This window comes from Pocillopora damicornis, chromosome 7 (assembly GCF_964200805.1).
Source record: "Pocillopora damicornis chromosome 7, jaPocDami1.2, whole genome shotgun sequence".
Taxonomy (NCBI): domain Eukaryota; kingdom Metazoa; phylum Cnidaria; class Anthozoa; order Scleractinia; family Pocilloporidae; genus Pocillopora; species Pocillopora damicornis.
In genome coordinates this window covers 19,478,764-19,501,392 of record NC_142676.1, presented here as the reverse complement: position 1 = coordinate 19,501,392, position 22,629 = coordinate 19,478,764, and the positions used below count along the sequence as shown (strand labels likewise).

Genomic DNA, 22,629 nt, shown 5'->3' with positions numbered 1-22,629 from the left:
GACTTCCACTAAAGAGTCATCTGGTGAGCTAGCACAAATGATGATCATTACCTGAATTCATCCGTAGATTTTCTCAGTGCATTGAGGATGGTACAATAGGATCTTGCAAACCGATTGCCACACTATACCTCCAGTTGACTATTTGTCAAACGTCAAAATGCCTTCTCAAAGAAATGCTCTTTGTTTGTTTCTCTATTTTGACAAGAAAGGCCTATAGCCTTGTAAGTGGATGTTTTGAAATCTATCTTCCAGCATTCAAATGCTTACTAGGACAAAGGTGAAAAACAAAGTTTTTCTTTTTCGCTTTTTGTTCAATTTTTTCTCTGTTTTTAATAAGTAGAACTCTACGTCCATCGTCAATTAAGTAACAAAACACGCTCCGTAACTTTCACTCCTTTTTTTTTTCTTTTTCACGTAGTCCTCAGATGGTGGGGTCCATAGAAGTCACCTTTTTTATTCTTGCAGTCCTCTCTGGAGTTAAAAGTCAAGATTTGTCTGGTGGGTTAGGTTCATTTACATTCAGTAATTTTCATTTGTCGTACTTTAAATATTATAAATTAAAATACTAATTGCGTGAGAAATTTAAAGCTATTAATATTTTAGATTGCGTGCATTGTGTCATCACCTATTATGCCAAATTTTAGTTCAATTATGTTGGAGTCCCGTTACCAAATCACTTCAGGTGGTATTAAAAATGAAAGAAGATTCCAGAAACTCTGGGTTTTTAATTTTTACGCAGAAGGAAAAAAGTATTTATCAAAAGAAACGATCATGAGAGTAGCACAGCGTGAAAGTTTGGGAAAATCCCTCCATGTTTTGGTGGCTTAATGAAACTGAAATGAGCTACACGCTTAGGGTTGCATCGCTCAGCTATAATTATGTGGCTGCAAGGATAAGCTTTCAATTTTCCGCCAATCTAGGATATTTTCAACAAGTTGGCTCTTTCCCACGGTGGAGCTCATCACTTGGGTGCAATTTTGAAATTATCCCCGAGGAGCTACTGCGCCGCGGGCTTTTTTAAGTTTTTGCGCCCTAATTCGAGGGCGGTGCTTGTTAGAGGGCGGCGCTTATTTAGAAATTGAATTGAAATCCTTAGTTTATATACTTTTCCATTGTATTTCCAGCGGTCTAGTTGATCTGAGATATTGGGTACGGCTGTTCTACCTCTGAGTCTGTGCATTCAAAAGAATTTGCGTCTAGTCCCTTCAAGCTTTCCAACTGCACACGAAGTAGTAAATTTCATGAAAGAATTATTCGAAGTGCTTCATTAGGAATGCGGCGCTTACTTTTCTTTCTTTCTTTCTGTTACAAATGCGGCGCTTATTCGAGGGAGGCGCTCAATCGAGTTAATACGGTGTACGACTCCCGCAGTCATTTGTTCGACCTCGACCTTGGCTGTAAGACTTAAAGAAAACTAATTGAGTAACTGTCTTGCAATGACAGACAACAGCTCTTTATTAATCCAACTGTTCTCAGAGTGAGATTTAACAAATGTCGTCTGTCGTTCGACAACCTTTTAGACTAAATTTGTCCTAAAATTTCGAGAAACATCCTATTGAATTGTTTGGTATACAGCCTCTCAGTATGAGTGAGTAAACAGTTTCTTCAGCTGCAGCCACGATTGTTCCAAAAAAAGGAGAGGGAAATAGTGAATGAAACCTAGATAATCGCCGTAATCAAATGTTTCAATGGCTCTGAAACCACAGTTAACGATGACTCGCCACAAATTTTGGTCAATTATTTTTTCAAAAAAATTTTGATGTATAGTTTGAGACATAAATATTGTTTTTTCTCTTTGATTATTTTCACTCATGGAAATTTTCTTATTAAGTTTTTGTTTTACTTTTAAAGTTAAATAAAAAACTATGAAATCCGCGTACCAAATGCCAAATTAAACATGGTATTCTTCAGATCAGTTTAGTAATTTATCGCGGGATTGAACACATTAATAAAAGAAATTGAGAGTAGATAGATTAAGAACAATGATATTTTTTCTCCTCTGAGAGTATATGTCATAAAAAATGATACTTCAAATTGATTACGGAAAATTTATTTTTAATTACGGAACGTACTTTGATAGTTCCTAACTTTACGCCCGAAAACAATTTCTTCGGCACAGTCCAACCTCGATTATCCGGACCCCGATTATCCGGACTTTCTTCTCTGGTCCCAATTTTTCTATGAATATTAAGAGGCGATCTCTGTAAGAGCGGTCCAGGGCATTTCGCATCGAAAAAAAGGTTTCCCTCAAACTTTGCCCAATAAACTATCTTTAGTAACAAGTAAATAATACCACATTAGTTTTTGGAAATACCTCAAAATAAAATTTTTAGAGCTCTCAAAAGTCAAAGCTGCAAAAGGCCCTTTTTTGACCTCTTGCGACATCGAAAATTTCAGAAGTTGAATAGCCCGGTTCTCGTATCACACCGCATACAACAAAAAATATTTTGTATTCTTAAAGTGTGTGACATATAAGGTGTATAAAATGCATTTCAATTTTGATATTCGTTTATTCAGAGGCTCGTCATAATTTATTTAAAAACACTCGTTGGACAGCTTTCTGAAATTGGTTAAAAGTGCTCTTTCTTTCTCGATTGATATTGCTCAAGTCCAGACCAGACCATTAAAAATTCCGCTTGATTTCTGCTAATAAGATGTTTGGCTGCAGAAAAATATAAAAACATCTTGCACTTATTGATTTTCTTCGCCGAGGTGACTTCGCACTTTTAGCGATATTGCAAGCGTGACAGCCGATTATGCAAATTAGTTTATTGAGCAAACTCCGACCGTTTTATGTGAGTAGCTCAATAAATCTTAGATTTTAACCATTTTAAGTAGAAAATATAGTGGAAAATATAGTGGACAGAGCTTTAAGACCACACCGATTAATACCTTAAACATTTTAAAAGGCCAAAATTTGACAAATTTTATTATCTCGTGACGAAAGACGTCAACAACAGCGTATCGAATATCATAATTTGATTAGCGCTCGCAAACCCCTTTTTAAAAATTCGGCTTCTGTTATTTCATTTTTGAGTTATGATGGCTTACGTTATTCAAACTTGTATGAACATTTCAAAACCAAACTACAGGATTCTATTTAGTGTAACCGGCGATAACAGCACACACTGAAATACACCGTGACCACTGTCACATAATTCAATTGTACATGTGTAATTATACTCAATTGCTTCTCCCTTCTTAATAAAGCAGCGATAACATCGCCTTTTGGATCCGAATTCTGGTCGGCAGGAATAAGAGAAATTTTGTCTGCACACCTGTCTTTATGAAAGTTTCTATTCAGAACTCTAGGGAGTTCTTGTGGAAAAGGACCCCGCGATTTTTGAGGAAATAAATTATTACGTTACGTGTGACCTCATTTTTCCAACAATTAGCTATATCTTTACTGTAAAGTGCGTAATTGTATTAGCTGTAATTCATATGTCTCTTTCGGTACTGGTTTGCTTGGGATTAATAACACTAAATTCTTGAAGCGGTATTCGCCAAACGGAAGTCCTGTTTTCAGTCGCGTTCCTCAGAAACTTCGTTCGGAGACTCACGAGGAGTTTCCGGTTTGTTTAACTTGCCTCAGAGTACTGACTCAATAAAGAGTCATCTCTGCTTAATCCATTTGTCAAAAGATAATTTCACGGAAGGAGAGCTTATCTTTTCAAGGGCTGGCCTGTTCGATGTAGAAGACTAAGTTATGGCAAAATGTGGGTCTGCGCGAAGCATAGGCACATTTATGGGAAGTTCTTGAGCCAAAGTTCAGCGTGTTAGTATCCGACACACCCTGGTAGCGATTCCAAAGGGCTAAAGATCCGGTATTCTGTCAATTTACAAATGTCAAAGGCCATTTCTAAGATGTATGGCATTCTATAGAGGTTTACAAGATACTGCAGCTGAGGGAACGGATGGTTTCAAGGATTTTCTCCAAATTATAGACGAATTGGAAAGCGTGGGAGCAGAAAAGGACCAGTTTAAAGAAGTTCGGAAGAGGCTTCAGGAGAGCAAGTTGTATTTGAAGACTACATACCGTAATCACTGCGAAGAGGACGATAGCAAATGTGCCGATCACTGTAGGGTCTTTGCACTGAGCCATGCTGGTGACACTGAAGTTCAGAAAGTATGCAGTCACAGTCACAACGTGAAGTGTGAGGATTGTGAGATGCTGAAGAGTGTTCTTGAAGAAGTAAAAGGCGCTATTTCTGAGTACACAATGCAATTGGGTAGGTTTCAAGCGGAAGACTACTGAAGCAAAAAATGCTGCCGCTAAGATCTTTGAATGGAGAGGGTATATCCTGAGAGCAGAAACCAGGATCAGTACGAGCGGCAAATTGTCGATACTTTGGAGGGAGATGAAGCATTTATAATAGTTAACTGGACGATGAAGTTCCGGGAAAAGCAAGCAGAATGGTTTCCCAAGAGGGAAATCAATTGGCATGTGAGTAGCGTTGTTGTAAGATAGGAGGAAAGCCTGGAAGTAACCTGATACGTAGACCTTCTTAACAGCTGTAAAAAAGACCAGTTTTCAGTGCTGTCAGTCCTAATCTCTTTGTAAATCTCTTTGTCACCATAAAGTTACGAAATTCAGGAATAAGATCGGATGAAGCAGGTTGCTATCGCAACAGTAAGCTAGTATCATCTCTACGAGGGCTGGGACATCAAGATTGCCACTTTCAGCAACTTACACAAGAGGGCCTGCGCATTTGGAGAAAAATTAAAATTACAATTTTTCCACAGAAAAAATGACGGATCTGGTGAAGGAGATTCCATTTTTCCCCTCTACTGCTCGACGAACTGCATCAGCAGGAGAAAGTAATGATGGCAACGACGGTAGTTCCTATCAATGCCCTGAACCTGGTTGCGATGAAGATTTTAAGACGCAGGCCGACCTTGACTTCCATATGAACTAGCTAGTTCATCATGTGAGTCCTGTGCCTGCGAGTATGACTTAAAGTCTTTATGATAAAGTAAAAAGGTAGTGGGTTCATTACTTTCAGTCATTGTCATTAGAGGGTGAAAGTTCGACTGAACTGGTTACAGTGGCCACAAAACCCTTGACAAGTACATCAAAGCTTCCCATGGGATAGGCTCTTCATAAGAGAGGTGCAAGTGAACGACTTTCGCAAAACGTCAGGCAGTACTTGAAACAGAAATTTAATATGGGATGAGACACTGTCAGAAACTAAACCCAGAGAAAGTAGCAAAGGATATGCGAAATGCTTGCACAATAGATGGAGAGAGAATGTTCGATAGAACAGAGTGGTTATCCAACATACAGATTCAGGGTTTCTTCTCGAGATTGTGCCTTAAACAGCGATCTAAAATACAACAAGAATCGGATGATGCCACCGACGCAGACGACCACTTGATAGAAGCATCCGCGTCTGATGTAGACGAAGGGTGTTTGAGAGAGGCAAGGAACACAGTAATGGATGAGAAAGATTGAAACATCCAATCATGTTTGATATCTATGATGTGTGCTCGTTGGCAAGAGAAGCAAGGATGTCTAGTCTCAAAGTCAAGATGCTAAGAGACATATGCGAACATTTTGAGCTCGCATTCAAAATGCAAGATACAAATGCAGTGGTATTATTTACTTGTTACTAAAGATAGTTTATTGGGCAAAGTTTGAGGGAAAACTTTTTTTCGATGCGAAATGCCCTGGACCGCTCTTACAGAGATCGCCTCTTAATTAGTTGTGATCTTGAAAACTCAAAGTCGCAAAGAGCCCAATAATCCTTTCAAAAGACTGTTGAAACAGCGTATTACCCTGTGCGCTTTTCAAAATTCGAAAGTGCGACGAGACAAAGAAATATTCTGATGCGTTCAGCTGATATATGGTTGGCCCAATTGTTTTGTTGCCAAGGGAAATTCATGTTTGATTAGTTCCCTCCGCGTGGGCTATGTAAACACACGAGCGATCGATCGTAAACTCAAATAAAAAACATGCCTACGAAGCGAAAGCTAGCCGTTCTATTGATTAAAGATAAGCAGATAATTATTTCACATTTGTATCTCATTAATATTCATATTTTCGATTATCCGGTCTATTTACCGAGGTCCCGATGAGTCCGGATAATCGAGGTGCGACTGTACTAAATATTTCAGAAAATCAATTCGCCCTACTTTTCTATCCTTGTAGCCTCAACTTGACCGATGCCGCCCCCAGGATTTTATACTCACTTACCACCCCATGATTTTTACAGTTATAATTATGTACTTCGGGAAGCCTGATCCTGTTGGGTCAACAATGAAAGCTATTTCGTTCACACGTTCACGTTAATCTCTCTTATATTCTCTCTTATTTATCCAACTGCACAAAGTAGAGTACAAATAACGCTCGAATAGAGTACAAATATCTTGTGATATTGTATGGTTATTTGGACAGTTGGTTATTTTGTACAATTAAAAAAAAACTGTTTAAGCAGTCGGCTGCGCGCTATGCTTCTCTATCCGCTTTGCTTTTCCCGCCTTATGAGAAATGAGTAGAAAGACTTAACAGAAAAAAAAAACAGTTGGATAATAGGTATCTTACGAGACGTTTTGGTGTGTAGTATCGCTGAGTATTTTTACGAGTTGTACCGTATTTTGAAGAGCCCGTAAGGCGGAGTCAAAATACCAACAACGGGTAAAAATATTTAACTATTCTAAACACCAAAACGCCTCATAAGATATGTTTATTTTCTGTGTTTACAAATTTATTTCTGTATATCTTTGAGACACGTTTATTGTTCGCATTAAATAATGGTGACACGTCGTCAACGAGACGTCATTTTTTAATATCTCTCATTTTCATTCTAAAAATAAATAAATAAATAAAAAAAGATAAAAAATACAGTCTGTTTGGAAATAATTTCCCGAGGAGCCCTGAATTAGCATAAAAACAATAGTTTAATATTTTTAAGGTGGCTTCGTTTTAGCAGATCGATTCCACTCTTTATTATGATGGTGTCAAAGAATTTGTGTCCGTGTTTTCATTTTGTCGTCGTGTTGCTGCGTTTCGGATTCATGCAGCTTTTTAGTGACAAACTGTCGTCTATCACAAGTGAAAGACTATAACACCAAATTTGTGCAACGAAGCTAAAAGAGGTAAAAGAAAGTTCTCGATTGAAATCAAACGTATCAGAAAATGACCGAACAACAGGGGCTCACGAAAATAAAATTTTAGCAAAAGGAAGAAAGAGTCCGAGTCTACGGCGTCCCGTTTGGTACGGCAGATGTCTGCGAGTAGAACTCACAAACGAAACGTCATTCCAGAACGGTCACTGGGATAATTTTGTTTTGTTTCTTTCTTTGTTTTGTGTCTAAAAAGGTGTTTTTTTTGTAGACAGCAATAAGGAAGATGCTCCCTCCACGTCTTCCTTTTGACAACCGGCGGTAAATTTCCACCAATTGAATATCATTCGTGATAATAGAGTTTTTTTCTATGGAAATATGAAACCATCTCACAATAATTTTTTCAGATGTTCTTGGATTTGGTCGAATCTTCGGCCTAAAAGTCCAATTTTGTTTTAAGATGAAATCAATTTTGTTGTTCAACTTCTTTGCTTCCTTTGTGTTTGGAAAAGCCTCAGACGAGCCACACGGGATTGAAAACTTGACAGGTAAGTTGCAATTTAAAATGCAAAGACTTGAAAAGCGCTTCTAGTGAAAACAAAAACATGTAATTTTTGATGAGGGAAGTCATTTTAAGACTCCCCTACCGGTCATCTTCTTTTTACAAGCCAATTGTAGATATCCGTTGGAAATCAAGGAAATCTCCATGGTTTTTGGTGGTGATAGTGTTCGGCCGGCTTCAGGCGAAGAGGTGAACACCAAGGGCATTCGAACGCCGCATGCCCTTGAGAAACGAAGACCGCAAAACGGCACTCATCACCGGAATGAGATATGGATCCTGGCCAAGTTACTAAATGAAAGTATAGTAACAGGTATTTCCACGCTTGGATATAATGACTCCAGTGAGAAAGAATGGATCACAGATTATATGCTGATGTATTCCACTGGAAAAGAGTATTTGAGTTTTAAAGAAACGAGTGGAGAAGTGAAGGTACGACGATACTTGGTTATTGCAGTTTACTTGGCGCCGTTTCTTTTTTTATATGTATTTTTATAGACATATGGTGTCATCGTCCCTTTTGACGTAGAAATCAAGAGAAACATATCACCTACATGAATATCGCGTGGTTCGTTTAAAGAAAAATATTTTCCTGTCTTAATGTGCATGGCTCTTTATCAAGAGTAAAAAAGCGAATATGTTAATACTCCATTGCTGTCCTAATCATTTCGATTTTGGGTTTATCAGTGAATTTTTTCTTTATTAATAAAGTTGTGCGCTCCGTAAAAAACTTCTGCTTAGGTTAAAAACACCATAGAGGCTTGTCGAGATCTGTGGAGTTAAACTTTTTCACCCGGCTTCGCTTAAAAACTGTTTAACGCATTAATGGCCATATTTAGATATTGATTTGCCGTAATTATAGTTTGATTGACTCGGGAAAAAGAGAATATAATCTCTTGCACTAGTACTTATCTTAAAGCTTTAAACGCGGCTTTCGCAAGGATAACTCAGTTAACCATTTCAGCGAAAATTTTAATAACTGCGTATTTAGTAAAACCCCTCCGGCATAGCGGTATTTCGACCCTACAATGTACATTTCTTAAATTGTTTTTTAATTAAAGGCTTTGAATGCGGGAAATGAAAACAGAGAAAGGAAAGGAATTCAATTTACTCCACAAACATATTATTACAGAATCGGGGATATATATTAGCTTATTAGCTTTGATCTGGGCCGAAAAAAAATTATTTGAAATAACTTGCATAATTTTTTTTGTATCATAAAGTGCGTAGCTATCGGAGCTGTGATATGACAGAAATCTTAAAATGATGGACACCTTCAACTAATTTTCTAATTCATGCTGTAGAGGCGAGAATAAACCAGATGGGGACACGTACTTATAGAAATGGAGAAGATTAGAATAGGCTTTTAAAGAGGGACTTATTAGACTTGATCACAAGAGTACGTAACGTCGTGTGGTTCCTTCACAAGGGAGCTTTATTGAGCACGGCAGGAGGTGTTACCCCCAACTTTGGAAAAAGACTTTTAAAGGGCTGCCACACGAGTTATTATTTCCATTTGAAGTTTTTTGAACCCATTAAGGGAAACAGTCTGAGCTGAAATAAATATTTTGGACTAGTTGGAAGCAAGCACCATTATGAAAGAAAAGTTAGAAACAGAAATGATCTATTTTGACATTTTTAATCCCAGCCACGAGCATAGCAATTATTTTGCCGTGCTCGAGGCTTAATAATAAATCGACCACAGCTTTTTCGCAGCTGATTTTTACATCCAACCGGAAGTTTCATTAGTCATAGCAGCGGCATCTGTTTGCGCGCAACATATAACAAAAAAGTTAGCTATTTTATAGAAGAACTTTTACTCATTCATGTGTAAAATTGTTATGCTTCTAGAATTTCACCGGAAATAACGACATTTTCACGCAACGTTACAACTACGTCCCACTTCCGGTTATTACGGGCCTGGTTATGGTAATACCGCTGGGATGGAACAATAATATTGGCTTACGAATGCAAATTTATGGTTGTGCTCCGGGTAAGTCTGGTTAGATTTTACTCATTTGAGTCATTTCTACGAGAGTTTTTAGCAAAACTGCCATTGAAGTTGTCAGTTTTTTGGTATTTGTAAAATTTATCAGATTATTTAAGGTAAACTTTTTATGAATTTTTGAAAGAAATTTGCTTGAAACATCAGTCAATCTTCAAACATTTGTTAGTACCAGCATCTTTAGAAAATGAGTAATTGATGGCCAGAGGTTTAAGAACTCTCCTCTCGTTCACCTCCCAATTCCGGTGCAAAATGTTGGCACATTTTGCAACAAAGGAGACAAATTAGATCCTGTCTTTCTTGGATGGCTGTTTTTGTTAAAAAAGTTTCCCTAAAGGCCGTCAATTTATTTCCCTTATGAAACAGTCAAACTTATTAGTGAAGAAATGAAGCAAAACAAAAACTAGAAAGCACAAACTATTGATAAATGATAGAAATAGGCCCTTTCATCATTTTGTTAGGTTGTTCTTTATATATATAGACCTACATTGCAGTTCGAGGGAATTACTAATGACAAGTTCCGTTCATCCACAGGTTACTACTTTTTGGTGAAGTTAAAAATATTTGAACTTTTTGCATTCAATGATCTCGAATGTTCGGATAACTCAAGAGAACCGTATCAATACTGGTCAGCTAAATCTACAGAGGAGGTACATTCGAACAATCTAACAGTTAATCACGAATCCTACTTTGATCTGCAATTAAAAGCTCTATCACTAATCCATTGCCCCTTATATACGAGTACCTAATTTATCGCATATGCTTTCTGTTTCCCAGGGAAGGGGTGTACAAATGTTGGGCTAACACGTCATTCACTGTGACCTTTACATTTTCATGTAAAAATGTTTCCTAAACTCGCTCACATATCTTGTACCATGATCTCTCTTGCAGATAAGACGTCTTTTAGAACAGACCCAAGGGTTTCTGCGTGTGACGTTTCGACGCTTTCGGTGGGTGCTCTAAGTGTTTTAGTCATGCTGTACTCTGGGGTTGAGATGAGCTTTGAAACCTTTAATGTTTTAGTTATTCTAAAAATCGACGTTCGATTTTCGATGGAAACAGACTCTCTCCCACTTGGTAGCGAAGCAGATGTGAAAAAAAAATAAACACTTTTAAGTATTTTTTGTTGTTGTTTTACTATACAGGTTGAGTGCACGGTCGTTTAAACCATTGGTTTCCGCTGAGTTGGAGATACATTGTATCAAGGAAGCTTCCTCCTTCGTTTCTACGACCCTGGAAAAAAAAGTGTCTTCAGAACGCATCGAAATCTACTATCCTGGTTGGTAAAAGAATGTATTCAGTTGCAGTCGAGCAGATATTTTAGCAACTCCATGGGTAGCACAGAAACTTGCAAAATTTTATTTACTGCACCACTCATCTTGAGTTGTGAATCATCAAATGAATTTTCCTCAACTCGATGGCCCCTTATCACCAACGTTTGTCCCAGTTTATTCAGCATAAACCTACCGTGGGTTTTATTTTTCCATCCTAGAGCCTAAGGATGCTGTTCTAAGGCAAATGTCCTTCCCAGAAATTTTTAAGAACTCTCTTACAGTTTAGATGGTAACGACTCGTACTCCTGAATAGAAAATTGGCACTGCGTGAGTAATGTCCTCACCAAAAACAGCAGTCAAAGAGTTCTTGTCAGGGCTCAAACTTGGATCTCTCAAATCTTGTCTAGATCGTAGGTGAAGCTGTCCTAAAGGGGCCATAAAGAAAATAACTTAATTTTGGATATTCATTCTTTCTATTAAATAACAGATTAACATTTGATTTAATTGCAGGAAATTCCAGTTGTTATTCCCCTGATGTCGAAATTCACGTCGTCAATAAGAAATCTTTAACCAGGGAAGTTTTCACAACCTCACGCCCGAAATTGCTCGCCGTCATCTCTCGCTGTGACACCAGGCCCATGCGATTAAGTTCTTCCTTATGGGAAATGTCACTTGTCTGCGACGAAAATCGAAATCTTGCATTTCAAAACATTAGCCTTAAGGAGAGGTTCGTATTTAACCCTCGCAAGATTTGTGGATATTGCAATACTCCCTATTCAATAATTATCAGATATTCAGCACGTCTCAATGACCCTGGTGGAAAAAGAATAGAAGCTTTTAACCTCCTCAAGGTGGAACTGCCAGAACTTTTAGCAGAGATAAAAGGCCAGCAGGAGGCTAGCAGAGGAGTGTCGGGTGAAGTAATCTTAAATGCTTCGCAGTCACATGATCCAGATAGCCTAGCTTATGGAGTACTTAGTTTCAATTGGTTTTGCAGTTATAAGATGGATAACATGTCTTTAAATGAGAGCTGCGGTAACGGAAAGATGACCTCAAACGGATCAATCTTGGTCGTATACGTCAATAGACTAAAGTCAATGCAGAGCTACCATTTTAAAGTGCTGATTTCAAAGGGAAATAGGAAAAAAGAAGCAACTCATGTGCTTAAGGTGCATCCAGCTGTAAACTTCACTTTCAGGTAAGACAGAAATGCGTTTCGACATCTTTTTGTCAGTCGGACTGCCATAATTTTTCTTTGGAAATTAGATTGCATAAGAAACGAAAAAGTTAGAGTAGAAAAGGGCCAACATGTGATCCAGTCTAACGCTAACGAGCTCATAGTATCGGCTTGTCTTAGATACCCGTGCATTTCTAGTCCAAAAAAATTTTACTTAATTAACAACTCGTGTCAAGTTAAGAACTCGATTCAAATTTCATCTGTTTGAACTGAATTCACGTCCTTAATATGTAAGCATGATTATCACGTTTCTTTATTTTTGTTTTCAAAATTAATTGCAATCAATATGCTATACAAAATGTCTTTCTGATACTAATGGCTACAACCTTTCTTGGGGCTATCGGAGGCAATTGGATCCTACCGAGATGAAACGTTTAAGTTTTCACTCGTAAACTCGAGCAAAGGGCAGGCGAGGGGATCTTGCTTTTTCGTTTAGTAATACGTTTATTTCTGCTGCTGAGCCATTATCTAATGACGATTATATATTAATAGTGACAATATCTTTAATTGCAGATGCATAACCAATTGCGGTGAAAAGGTCATTCAATCCAAGCCGTTGAAGCTCAAACCCATTTGTGAGGGAAAACTATGCAATTTGATTAGGAACATAAAATGGCATGTCTACATTTTTCATTCCACGAACCATAGCCGTAGGTGGAAAAATTTACAAGCATTTACCTGTATATCTCCAAGACAATTGAAAACTTTTTCCGAGAAGGGATTTTCCATGAAGAATATTTCTGATGAAACCAGAAACCCTCGGATAAAGATCAAGGCTACGATTGGAATACAGATTAAACATGATTTGATCCACGAAGATTACGAGAAAGAGTTCGTTGTGAATTCCTTGCCTGATGAAAAAAATGAAGGAGGTGGCTGTTCTGTCACCCCTGATGACGGTTTCGCAGTGGAAACGTTATTCAATATAACTTGCGTTGGATGGAATGACGAGGATAAACCCCTAAAGTACGAGTATCACTACAACACGAGCGCTGGCATAGTAATCAATTATCCAAAGGCAATAAACAACATGTTGTCTACACATCTTCCCGCGGGTGATAGAGCAAAGGACTTCGAGTTACTGGTGGACATTATTGTTATGGATAAACTTGGAGATAAAAGAACCAGCAAAATCAGAGTCAAGGTAAGACAGTGACTTTTACAATTTTTTAATTTTTCCTCATTAAAAAAAATTATTTTGATCTTTGGATAAAGATCAAGAAAAGAAATGGGCTAAGAAGCCTCAAGCTGGGAGCGAGGCAAATTTTAGACGAATCAACTTTTACTAAAAGGAATCTGATCAGAACATAATCATTTATCCTTAATCAGATTTCATAGATATCTTGCATAAGGCAGAGGTGACCAGGAATAATCGTTTGGAACCTTGGATAATTTAAAAAAAATACAATTGCGGGAAATTAAATGTATTTCAGGGGGCGATGAGAATAGGAGGGCAGTCTACTCTAATGAGTTGGCAATTGAAATCATGTATTAAAATTTAGCGATGGGAAGGTAAAGAGGTTCATCTCTTCGAGATTTTTCTCAAAAGAAATGATTTAAAACCCACTTTTTTAGTCTTAAGTTATGTTTTTCAAATTTAAGATTGCGTGACCGCTTGTTTCCGCTGTAGAGCTTCTAAAACGTGTTTCAGCAGTTTTTTTTTTTCATTCTGAGTAGGTAAGGGACCAGGACTCAGTGATGGAAACGTTACATAAGATTGCAAACGGAAGTAAGAACAAATTCATAGACTTGGCAAACACGAGTGAGTATAAGAAGGCCTGCGAGGTGGCGATTTCGGTGCTGTCAATTGTGGAACAGAGGAGGCACTCGAATGATTCAAAGGTTAGTTACCTTTTGTTCATCTCAAAAGCAGTACGAATTTTTGCTATAAATAGTTACAAAAAACAATAACATCTCAACGGAAAAGTGAAATCTCAAAAGGAAATACTTTCGATCAAACACAAGAGGAAAAGGACGAGATAGCAAACTCATAGTTGGTTTTACAGATTATTTATGGAGGATTGTTCCAGTTTTTTTTAACTAGAGCGAAAAAAAAAAGCCATTTCAATCGATACTCAGCTGAAAATTATTATTGCTGTAGCTTGCTATGATACAGAAAATTTGTAGCTAGCTTTAATAATTGATCAGATATAATATGCAATTTCCGGGGAAACGTGGAGTAATTTTTTCTTTCGCTCTATCTAATAGCGAGGTGCAATATCAGAGGAAACAGCTCGGAAGGTAAGAATATATAGATTAAAAGCCACATGCGAAGTCACGATTAGCTCATGGTTGCCTTTTTAAAAAGAATTGCCTAATTAAGTTTTTTACTTATGCCTAGCTGAAAGATAATACCATAAACGCACTGAAAGGAGCTAGAATCCACGATATGGACATTTTCACAAAAGTTACTACGGTGGGAGCCATGGTAACCGACGAAAGAGACGAGATATCTCAAGATAAGCAGGTGACATGGGGTACTTATTTTACCGCTCGGTACAAATTTTTAGGCAACTGTTTTTCCTGTTTGCTATCAAGTTAATATCTTTAGCTATACCCTGTTTAGAGAGGAAAGAATGTCATAAAACAGGCTTTAGGCTTTAAATGGAGAAAATGAAGAAGTTGACAATCTTTAGGCGAATTGATAACAAAAAGTAAATGCATTTGGCCTATTTTATATTGTACTCAGGGCGTGGCATTGGAACTGCTGGAAAATGCAACAAATTTTCTGTCCTCGTTACTAGCGAACAAAAGCGAAGATGCAGATACACGCACGGTGGCAGAGATCAGTTCCAAAGTATTACTTGGGTTGGGAAATATTTTGAGAATATCTTCTGAAGATGCCAGAAACTATGGACTTGGCTCCGCAATTGGAAAACATTGGTATAATGTGGACAAGACTAAGGTATTGCAGAATACTCAAGATTGACAGTGTAATTACGATATGATTTTTTACTTCACTAACTAACATTCCTCACTGGGGTACCCGTTCTCTCTGGATTGGTCATTACTAAACCATGGCATTTTACGTTGAGATGAGAAGAACACCGCAAAGCATGACGAGTGTCGTCAAAGCTTGGTTCAACTAAGCCAGGTCACTGTAGGTCGGTAAGCTCAGAGGTTTACCTCACTCAGGCTTCGTCACGAGCCAAACACCTTTTAACAAATTAAAAATTTCCACTTTTCCTTTATTTTTCATTTGCAGGGAAGAGCTATTGCCATGAAAGCTCTTAAAGTTGTATGGAAACTTCGAAATCTCCTCTTGGTTACCGAATCTGCTGTGGAACCTGTGGTTGTTGACAGTCGCTTTCTGTCGATGGTTCTCTTCGTACAGGATAAGTCAAACGCAATAGTAGAAATCGACAAGATTAAGTTTAAACTACCGAATTACAAAGAGACACTCAACGCGCAAGGAGTAAATGGGGCTGATCTCACTTGCAAAGTGGTGTTATTCAAGATAAATCCTTACACTTGGCACACTAGTGCAGCAAGAGGTAAGTTGTTGGTTCATTTACTGTTGAAAGTACTAACAACGTGAGGGACAATTCACTTCTCTTTGGCGAGAATCATATAAATTACAATTTGTTACGTGAGGTCACAGTGAAAAGCCATTCCTTGTGAATTGCATCTAAAAAAGTTACTGTAACTCCTTTTCTCACTACGATCATACTATCGAACTAAGAACTGCTTGACAAAATTCTGTGGTTTGGACAAATATTTTCATTCTCCATATCATTCGAAATTATTTATCGCTGCAACTGTCCATGTAACATGTTACTTCACATTTTCTTAGCTTTAAGTGGTGTTTCTGAGAAACCGTACGCGTAGCCATAAAATCAATAATATGACTGGAGTCGTAGTCGTGAGCTTTAAGATGAAAACACAACGTAAAAACAAATATTTCGGCTAACCAACAAGAAAACAACCTAAGAGCAATATCATAATGAGACTGACCATTTTGAATAGATGGTACGCTCTTTTTATTCTCTTGTAGTCAAATCATGGGTTATTGACGTTGTCCTTCAGCCTGAAAAGAAGAAAAATTTGTCTTTCTCCAATTTAAAGAAGCCAGTGCAGCTGTATATACCGCAGAACACCAACAATGGATCTAAAGGTGATGTCCTGAGCAAGACAGTGCATTATTTTGTCAAACCAAGCTTTGAAATCAACGACTCTGAGTTTATACAGTACCATGAAGTTAACATTCCTCACAAACGCGATGTAGTTTATGTAAAACTGAAACCAGAGAACCTATTTCCTGTCTCTCTACGTGTCTATGTGAGCTTTTATGATTACCCCACGCCAACGAAGCACACCTTTTCAGTTGCAATACCATGCAAGCTCGGAGAACCGAAATGTGGCAACGATAGCTATATCTTTTCTTTCAATGCTTCTGATACTGGCCATACTGGAATCCACTACATTGGGATACACTATTACGAGAACAATAGCCTTACAGACATGCCTCTTCACAAAAGAGCAAGAAGAAGTGTTGATCCCAAGACCGGACTCCGGAGCTATTGCAAAGACGGAGGAAGACGAAAGAAACGATCTTGTGTTGGCACGAAAGATCCGCCCCCAGCCCCCACGCCTGTACCCACCATTTTGAGGCCAGAATACAATGCTTCTACAGATTTAAATTACACCTTGGTGGTATCAGTCGGGAGTTGCTTCTATTGGTCTGAAGGAAAGGAGTATTGGACCGACGAGGGATGTAAGGTAGGGATTGCTGCTGAAATGATGAGTATAAAAAACACTTAAGTAAAGTACATCTTCGATTATAATGGCTTTCATACCTTGTGTCTGCTGGGGTCGTAAGTGGTGGTGGGTCGCAAACAAACCCACCCTACTCCTCCAGTCAAGAAATTTGTCAATGACGGTATTTTATTGTTTTAAAAGTTTCTTTCATCTGGTTTGCTCCTTTAGATTGCACCAGAAGTAGTTTCAGGGAATATCTACTGCCAATGTAACCACCTATCTTCTTTTGGCGGAGCGTTCTTCGTGGAACCAAATAGAATTGAGTTTCACAAGGTCTTTGGTGAGTTCAGAGATCTCAGGAAGAACTTCGTCGTCTTGGTAACGATATGCAGCATGCTCTTGATATATTTTATTGGCCTCGTCTTCACCCGCCGGGCAGACAGACAAGATACACAAAAGGTCAGGAAATAAAATGTTGCTATACACTTTTTATTCAGGAAGGATAAAGAGACTAGACATCTGAATAAATGTAATTTGAAAAAGATCTCCAGTACAGCATAAACTTGAGCTTAGAGGCCTGGTTTCTGCCACCCAATGACAAATTCGGTGAAAGAGGTAAGTAAACAACTACACTTGGAGCGTTTTCAGTTAATCCGAGCTGGTCGGTCAGGCTAGCCACGAGATAAAGGAACTCCATTTTTAATCTCGAGTACTAAACTAGATTATTAAGAGAATATAACGTTCTTTTCTTTCTGTGGGAGAGAACTCATAGTTATATCAGTGCTTGCGCGTCTTTTTATTCTAAATAACAAGAAAAAGTAGAAATTGCAGCTGTGCCAGAGAGAGATTTATTTTTTAATTTATCGCTACTAGATTATACCAAATGTTTATCTTCCGGTTGGCGACGAGGAAGGACCACATCACTACCACATATCCATTCAGACAGGAATGTGGATAGGCAATGGAACCACAGCCAGTGTTGGAATGATAATTTACGGCGAGGACTCCTACAGTGATATGATCGTCCTTAACGACTCATCTTTCCAGAAATCGTTTTTCTCTCGTGGAAGTATCAATACATTTATAGTATCTTTGCCAAGAAGACTGGGGTCGCTTTACAAAGTAAAAGTGTGGCACGACAATAGCGGCGAGAGTCCTGGGTGGTTCTTACAAGATCTAGTTATAACGGAATTGGAAACGGAGGAAAAATGGTATTTCCTCACAAAAAGATGGCTGGCAGTCGAAAAAGGTAAGGGAGAGATCGAAGTAGAGCTCAAAACTTCAAACAAGAAGGAAATATCTTCGTTTAAAAACCTTTTCCACTTCAGAGCTTCAAAGCAACTAGCTGATGGACACTTATGGATTTCTGTCTTCGCAAAACCACCTCAAAGCCCCTTCACGCGGACGCAACGGTTATCATGTTGCATGTCTGTGGTCTTCTTAGCCATGGTCACAAATGCTATGTTTTATGACTTTGGTCAGAAACCTCGCAACACTTTTCAAATTGGACCGTTAACCATGAGTTGGACACAGGTGAAAATTGGAATCCAAAGTGCATTAATCGCACTACCTGTAAATGTATTCATTCTAACTGTTTTTCGAAATGTCAAACCTAAGACAACACTAAAGGATCACAGAGAGCTCGAGGAGGAAAATTCACCAAAAGGACTCCCACACGTTTTCATATACGTGGCATGGGTTCTTTGCAGCCTCGCCATTCCGTCTTCAGCGTTCTTCACTGTGTTGTACAGCCTGCAATGGGGAGCGAATATCTCAAATGAATGGCTTACATCAGTGCTCATTTCTTTTTTACAAGACGTGTTTATCTTGCAACCCGTTCAAATTGCAATTATTTCTTCATTACTATCGATTATAATCAGAAAACCCCTAAAACATGATCCGGTGCGTGGCTTGCCACACCGAAAAAATCCGTGCCAGGAAGACACTATGGTTCTACCGCCAGAAAAAGACGTGTTAGAAACATCTCGAAAGTTCTGGATAAAACTTCGAAAGATGTTTCGATCTGTCCGGGAAATCAGCTTCTTTTTGATTTTTGTTATATTACTGTTCGTAGTATGCTATGGAAATAGGGACGTTTCAAGATATCACCTGAGAAGGTCAGTCGGGGATATATTCAATAAATCTGGCGAGGTAAGATTTCTTTACTATCCATGTTCCAGTGGGTTTTTGTGGGATCACGGTTTCCTATTGGTCATTGCGTTGAACTTCTGGTCGAGAATTGTGGGTCGAAACTTGGCCCGGTTATAGTGTCGTGTTCTTGGAACTCACAATGCCTCTCTCCACCCAGGAGTATAAACAAGTACCAACGAATTATCGGGAAAGCCTGATCAAATGCTTGAGGCATCCTTGCGATAGATTAGCATATTGCACAGTCGAGAGTAGTAAGGTAGTATTGGGCGCCTCATGTGATGGAAACTGGGATAAACTCCGGCTGGATGGGCTACTTTAACCCTTTACACCCTAACATCAGTATGCAAACTCTCCTTACTGTGCTCTACACATTTCCTAAGGTGCTGACAAGGAGAATTTGTTAAAAAATCAATAGCCTCTTTAGTTGGTGATCATTTCCTTTATTCTTGTAACCTAAATGACTGATTCGCGGATGATATTGTAAGGAGAAAGTAGGTGCTAATCACTATGAGGGGTTGAAGGGTTAATACCTTCACCACCCATGACAATCAATAATCAACCTACAGTCGTTACATATCAATTTATTATTACAAGTCTCTATTCGTCAACGTTGGCAAGAAAACTGTACAGGGTAACGCCATTTTACAGGATGCATCCTTCCCATGGAGACTTCCTTAAGCTTCCCATTTTTACCAAAGCAATGGTATTTGGATAATAGAGTTTCATAAGCTCCCCTACGTAAGTATTCACCCAGTCAGTACTCCTGGCTATTAACAGCTCTTCGCTTCTCGCAGCTACCACGAAATTTGATCAAAGATGAATAGTGGGAAATTTTCAACGCTATAGTTTATTTTGAAATTATCTGATGGTATATCCCTCTCATTCTGAATTTTTTAGGGAATAAGGAACACCACGGCATTTTGGAACTGGACTCGAGAAAAACTAGTGCCAGGCCTCTTCTTATCCAAATGGTATAATGGGAAGCAGGTTAATTTAGGGGAGGGTTTCATCAGCAGTGGATATCCTTTTCTAGTTGGCATGCCCAGGCTCCGGCAGATTAGAGTGAAATCAGGTAAGAATTTAAGACGCTAAAGGGTTATCAGGTTCTAAGGAAACACGTTTTATCTGTCTTAAGACGTGCTTTGTAGTTAGGAAGAATTGGAATTAATCATGAATAGGTGCAAATTTTGGACTATGCGTTGCACCCTCTCCACAACTGATTGTTGGGCGACTTTAAAAGCGTATTTCATATTAGCGATTCCAAAATCTGAAGGGTGAGCATAGTCATTTCGGAAAATAGTAATAGCTTCAACTACTCAGTGAATTTCTGTTATAAGCAGATGTTCAGACACAAAGGTTGATTGTCTTGTAATGTCGCATCAGAGGATAAGCCAGCTTTAAGGGGATTTCCGTAAAATTTTGAACTCGTTCTTTGCAGAATCATGTCTGACGGATGATTACATAAAAGTGAAGCGATGCTTGTCACATTACAGCTCTCATTCAGAAGACAAGACGACATACAATCTCCGTGACTGGACACCAATTTATAACATCAGCGAATTCGAGGCTTCGTTTGATGAGCTATGTCCTAAGCCCTGGAGGTATAGGACAGCAAATGCCTTGGAGGCACTCCCCTTTAACGGGTTCTACGCCAGTTACGATGGTGGAGGCTATGTCGCTGATCTTGGCTATAATGCTGAATCAGCTTTAAGAGTAATCGATGACCTAGAAAACAACGATTGGATTGATCTTAGAACAATTGCAGTGTTTGTTGAATTCACAGTTTATGAGCCCTCAAGCACACTTTTCAGCGCAGCCAAGTACTTGCTTGAGAGGTACCCAACAGGAAGCTCCATTATGAATACCAGAATTGATACCTTAAAGATTTTTTACCCTGCGGATCCTGGATTTCGTTCGATTTATTTAGCTTGTTACTTCCTACTTATTGTTTTCCTTCTTGGATTACTTTTGATGGAGATTTTAAAACTATTTAATCAAGGATGGAGGTACGTAACACATTTTTGGAACTTGATAGATGCTTTGCAAGTTATCGCTGCTGTAGCTGCAATGGCATCCTTTTTCTTCAAGGCCAAATATACGAGTAATTTTTTAAAGCGCGTTAAGAAGAACCCGTTCGCCACATCAAGTTCGGACTACATTGTATTGTGGTGTGATGTAGAAACGTGGCTGCTGTCTCTTGTCGTCTTCATTGTTACCGTCAAATTTTTGAGGTTGCTAAAATTCAACAATCATATCTGTCACTTCACGTATACCGTGAAATCAGCATTGAAACATCTATTTTCGTACTCAATGGTGTTCACGGCTACAATCCTTGCATACACACAGTTAGGTACTCTTCTATTCGGAAGCAATGTGTCTACCTACTCAAACCTGGCAAGATCCCTCATGATGCTCTTAGAAAGGCTGCTGGGCGATAACATGTACACAAATGAGCTCAAGGCAGCCAACCAGATTATGGCCCAGTTGTTTACCGTTGCATATTCGTTATCTATTGCAATGATATTAATGAACATGTTTTTGAGTATCCTTCACAGTTCCTACCGGGAGATAAGGCTTCTTAAACAAGGGCGTTTTCCTGACGTAGAATTAGCTCGGTTTGCTGCGCACTATTTCATGGAGAAAGTCAAGATTCTTTGGCATGACACTAAACACTCAATAAAAGAAACTAAGCTCAGAAAACTGCGATTTAATAGAAGGAAAGCAGATGTCTTTGGCTTTTTGAAAAGGGACTCCAAAATTAACCGAGAAGCTGAGGAGTACATTTGCTTGTCATCCGAAAATGTAAGATTCGAAGAGGTGGTTTTGGAGGAAATGATAGATATTGATTCAGTGGATGAGTACAATTCGCTAAAAGACATGAGGAAAACAATACTTCAAATGGGAGGAAATTTCTTTCTGACACAAAATGAATGGAGTTCTAGTAGCATAAATGAAGAAGACGACGACAGAGAAGATGCAAGCTCATCGAAAGGCGACTGGAGTGACGGTATGGAAAGCAGTTTTTCGAACACGTCGGACATGGATCTTGTTTAATAAATGGAGCATGTTTTCAATAGGATGTCGGATACAATCCGAAATTGTGGCGTTTTGATTTACCTCGATCTTCATTGGTTGAGAAAACTAGCGTCTCCTCCTCAACCAATCAGATGCAAGACTGAGAATAATCCTAACTGTGATACTTGCGTTTTCCCGCGCTTGAGACAAAGTTAATTTATGTACTTAGACCTCTCATTTTAATTTGCTTTCATTCTGTTTGGGTGTTTTAATTTGCGTGGGCTTTGTTTAACTACTCATTGTTAAAGAAAATTATGTAAAAGCTGGACACAATTTATTCTGTAAAAGGGCTTCTATTTGATAATAAAAAGTATTCGAGATTCTCATCCAACGGTTTAGAAGCGAGTTTTTTTTTAATACTACAACTTAATTGTTGGGACTATTTAAAATTACTTTTACTACGGGATGATAAAATCATGCAATCAATCTCTATTAACAAGATACTCCTAAGAACAAACCTCGACACTTTCGCTTAAAACAAGAGTCCTACTAAAATAAGAAAAAAAAAGAAGAGAATATTTTACAAAACAGTTTCATAATGACTTAGATATGCCGGATAAAGAAAAAA

At 38.5% G+C, this 22,629-nt stretch overlaps 2 protein-coding genes across 2 annotated transcripts; both read left to right on the top strand.

Moving 5' to 3' along the window:
- The first annotated feature begins 6,090 nt into the window (after window positions 1-6,090).
- LOC113674050 (uncharacterized) lies at window positions 6,091-13,293 on the top strand. Its single transcript, XM_027190552.2, has 7 exons — window positions 6,091-8,053; window positions 9,473-9,614; window positions 10,161-10,276; window positions 10,518-10,576; window positions 10,772-10,905; window positions 11,411-12,098; window positions 12,651-13,293. Exons 1-7 carry the CDS (start codon window positions 7,769-7,771, stop codon window positions 13,291-13,293), a joined length of 2,067 nt encoding a protein of 688 aa, XP_027046353.2. The 5' UTR covers window positions 6,091-7,768.
- A 525-nt stretch (window positions 13,294-13,818) lies between these two features.
- LOC113676204 (polycystin-1-like protein 2) lies at window positions 13,819-22,273 on the top strand. Its single transcript, XM_089211075.1, has 10 exons — window positions 13,819-13,979; window positions 14,346-14,378; window positions 14,479-14,604; window positions 14,827-15,042; window positions 15,343-15,631; window positions 16,132-16,856; window positions 17,064-17,294; window positions 17,709-18,986; window positions 19,884-20,058; window positions 20,425-22,273. The coding sequence occupies exons 1-10, from the start codon at window positions 13,836-13,838 to the stop codon at window positions 22,038-22,040; spliced, it is 4,833 nt and encodes a 1,610-aa protein (XP_089067201.1). The 5' UTR covers window positions 13,819-13,835; the 3' UTR covers window positions 22,041-22,273.
- Window positions 22,274-22,629: the final 356 nt, after the last annotated feature.

Excerpts from the sequence above, each read along its gene's own strand:
- LOC113676204 (XM_089211075.1), top strand. The coding sequence starts at position 13,836 with ATGGAAACGTTACATAAGATTGCAAACGGAAGTAAGAACAAATTCATA. Across the intron at positions 15,043-15,342 it reads ATAATGTGGACAAGACTAAG|GGAAGAGCTATTGCCATGAA; the intron begins GTATTGCAGAAT and ends TTTCATTTGCAG. Across the intron at positions 18,987-19,883 it reads TATTCAATAAATCTGGCGAG|GGAATAAGGAACACCACGGC; the intron begins GTAAGATTTCTT and ends TGAATTTTTTAG.
- LOC113674050 (XM_027190552.2), top strand. The coding sequence starts at position 7,769 with ATGGTTTTTGGTGGTGATAGTGTTCGGCCGGCTTCAGGCGAAGAGGTG. Across the intron at positions 8,054-9,472 it reads AAACGAGTGGAGAAGTGAAG|AATTTCACCGGAAATAACGA; the intron begins GTACGACGATAC and ends TTATGCTTCTAG. Across the intron at positions 12,099-12,650 it reads GCTGTAAACTTCACTTTCAG|ATGCATAACCAATTGCGGTG; the intron begins GTAAGACAGAAA and ends CTTTAATTGCAG.